A 2,613-nucleotide genomic window follows, 5' to 3' on the forward strand; every position below is an offset into this window, starting at 1 on the left:
CACCCATCCCAACTTGCTATTCCAAAACCGTTCATCCCGAATCCTTTCCGACTATCCGCTGACCACCAAAGCGTCAATATCCTCGCGACCTCACCCTAGAGCGGAACGTAAAAAGTGTAGTGTAGGAGAATTAATGTACTACTTCTCCTAAATTTAAAATTGACCACTACGTTCAAGTTGCTATAGACGGATGTGGTAAATTTATATACTTATATACATATAAAATACATAACACGAAGGCTATTTTTAGAGATACGGATCATTTTTATTTTGATATAAAAATCTAAAGGATATATCACTGTTTTTATATTTATGATTTATATATTGCCTGGCTGTTAAGTGACTCGGGGCAACTTGGCATCTCCAGTCGTTGAAGAAACCTGTCGACCTCCTGCCAGCACTCGTCCAGAACTGTGGAGAACGACTGGGCTTCTTCAACCGGCTGCTCAGTATCATCCGGATTCACTGCGGGAGCATCTGCGGAAGGAGCTTCTTCTGGTGATTTTTCGACTTTTTCGACCTGGTCGTCATGCGGCTCTATGAGGACCTGCGATTCTCTTGCACTCAGGTCTATTGGTTTGATTTCATTTTCCACGACAGCCTGGTCCGTTTTGTCCTCATCGTCGCTCAGGATTGTAACCTCTACCACGGGGTCTTTTGAACAGCAAGGCCTGTCTTTTTGGACGTTCACTCTGGAAAATTTCTCGTTGTTTTGGCTTAATTTGAAAACCAAATAGGCACAAAAATCGAATACTTACAGCGAACTGACATCAGGATTATAATCCTTTTGGAAAAAGCTTTTGATATGCTTATTGCACATTTTCTTTATAAGCTTGAAGCCGATTTTCGTCTTTTTAAAAGCGCCCGATTCGCAGCCTTTCATTAAGATCCGCCTGGTCGTCGCGTTTGTCAATCTCACTCCGCTTTCTTCCAATGTCGACGTTATCGTCGACACCTTAAGTCCTCGCATAACCTGAAGCTTTTTAAAAAGAGTGAACTCGTCCATATTTTGAAAAAAAAAACCCGATTTGCTAAAAAGTAAATAAAAATTAAAACAACGTAAATATATTTTTTGATTGAAACATGTGATTTTCTCCACTGATGGTTATAAACAAAAATTAATTCATTTTTTTAATTAAGTCTTTTTTTTCTAAGGTAAGAAATAAGTGAATTCACCATTTACATATATCTCTTTTGGATTCATGTCACGTACGGAATTTTCCACCTTTGTTAATATTTTTAAGGTTTGCTTGGAGAAAGTAAAAAGAATGAAAAACAAAACGCGCAACACAATGCATAACTCTAGTTTAAAAGGAAGGATTTTGCTTTGTTTATGAAGAAAAATCTATCCAATATAACGCCCCATTTTATACGTTATAAGCCATGTATCTACAGTCATAATTTGTTATTTGTCCCTTTAAGACCGACATACTGTTGATTTTAAAATAAATTTGCCGTAAAATTGCGCAATGTAATTACGGTCTACATGATATACCCTCGCAAATTAGTACAAATAATTAATTAATTGTTTCATGTTCATCTAAACAAACGTGCTGCCGTTTCGGTTTATTTAAACCGGTCCGTGCATTCGTCGAATTCGCATGAAAGGGAAACTCGCATGGGCTGGATTTTGGGTTGAGCCGTGTTAATGAGATATACTCAATCCCAGGGTCGACGCCGCCTTCAAACGGCATAAAACCCTTTCCTGTCCGATTTAATCATGCCGACTTCCAAATGAAAGTACCGGCACAACTAAAATCTCCTGTCGTTTGCACAACAAAAAGTAATTGCCAATTTAAAACTTTAACAGCTTTACATGTCAAAGAGTGTAACTCAGAAAATTATTTATTTTTTTAAATTATAAGAAACTTTTCACGAACCTAAGAAAATTAATTTATACCTTTATCATCAGCATATCCAGTAAAAGTAAAACAAGACAAACTTCTACGGGTTTTTTTATTTTGTCCTCAAAGTCCATCTAAAATTAAATTCAAATGCTCAACCGCTTTAGCTTTATTTAATAATGATAATTTGGAGATCTTGAGATGCGGTCTGGTGTGACGTAGGTTTTAGTGAAATATTTTCTTTATCGTGTCAACGTTTCGATCTTTATTGAGATCATCTTCAGGGCCTGGGATTTATAAACACTGTTTAAATTTTACAAATACATGTAGAAATTTTAGATTCCATCAAAATATTTGTACTCACACAAAGTGTTTCTTTTCTGTTTCGTTATTGTATGTCGTGTTGGGATTGCCAGTGAGATAATGGTGTTTTATGTTTGTGTGCGTTGGATTTTGAAGGGGTGGGGAGAGAAGTAGGGATAGAAAAAGATTTTTATATGAGGAGTTGGCTTCTTTGAAGTGAAAGGAGCTAACAATGGGAAAAATGGGTAATGGTTCGGCCTGATTATCCTTTCAGGATTATATAGACGGGGATAATTTGGGAAAGAAAGGTTTTCATATCAACCAAGACATTGCATAGAAAGAATAATTAATTGAATGAAGTCATTTGGTAGTTTAGACCACTAAACATAAATGGATTGATAATTATAAATATGACTTTTCAAAACCATTTTTTATGTGGAGTTTAGTGACCGTTAGTCAATGATTA

At 36.1% G+C, this 2,613-nt stretch overlaps 1 protein-coding gene across 1 annotated transcript; it reads right to left on the reverse strand.

Annotated features, from left to right (window-relative positions):
- Positions 1-243: 243 nt before the first annotated feature.
- LOC106669133 lies at positions 244-1,096 on the reverse strand. Its single transcript, XM_014398425.2, has 2 exons — positions 759-1,096; positions 244-692 (listed from the first exon to the last, which is right to left on the reverse strand). The coding sequence occupies exons 1-2, from the start codon at positions 1,004-1,006 to the stop codon at positions 311-313; spliced, it is 630 nt and encodes a 209-aa protein (XP_014253911.1). The 5' UTR covers positions 1,007-1,096; the 3' UTR covers positions 244-310.
- Between the last annotated feature and the right edge of the window lie 1,517 nt (positions 1,097-2,613).

The sequence above is a fragment of the Cimex lectularius genome, unplaced genomic scaffold (assembly GCF_000648675.2).
Source record: "Cimex lectularius strain Harlan isolate CLEC.00 unplaced genomic scaffold, Clec_2.1 scaffold448, whole genome shotgun sequence".
NCBI lineage: Eukaryota > Metazoa > Arthropoda > Insecta > Hemiptera > Cimicidae > Cimex > Cimex lectularius.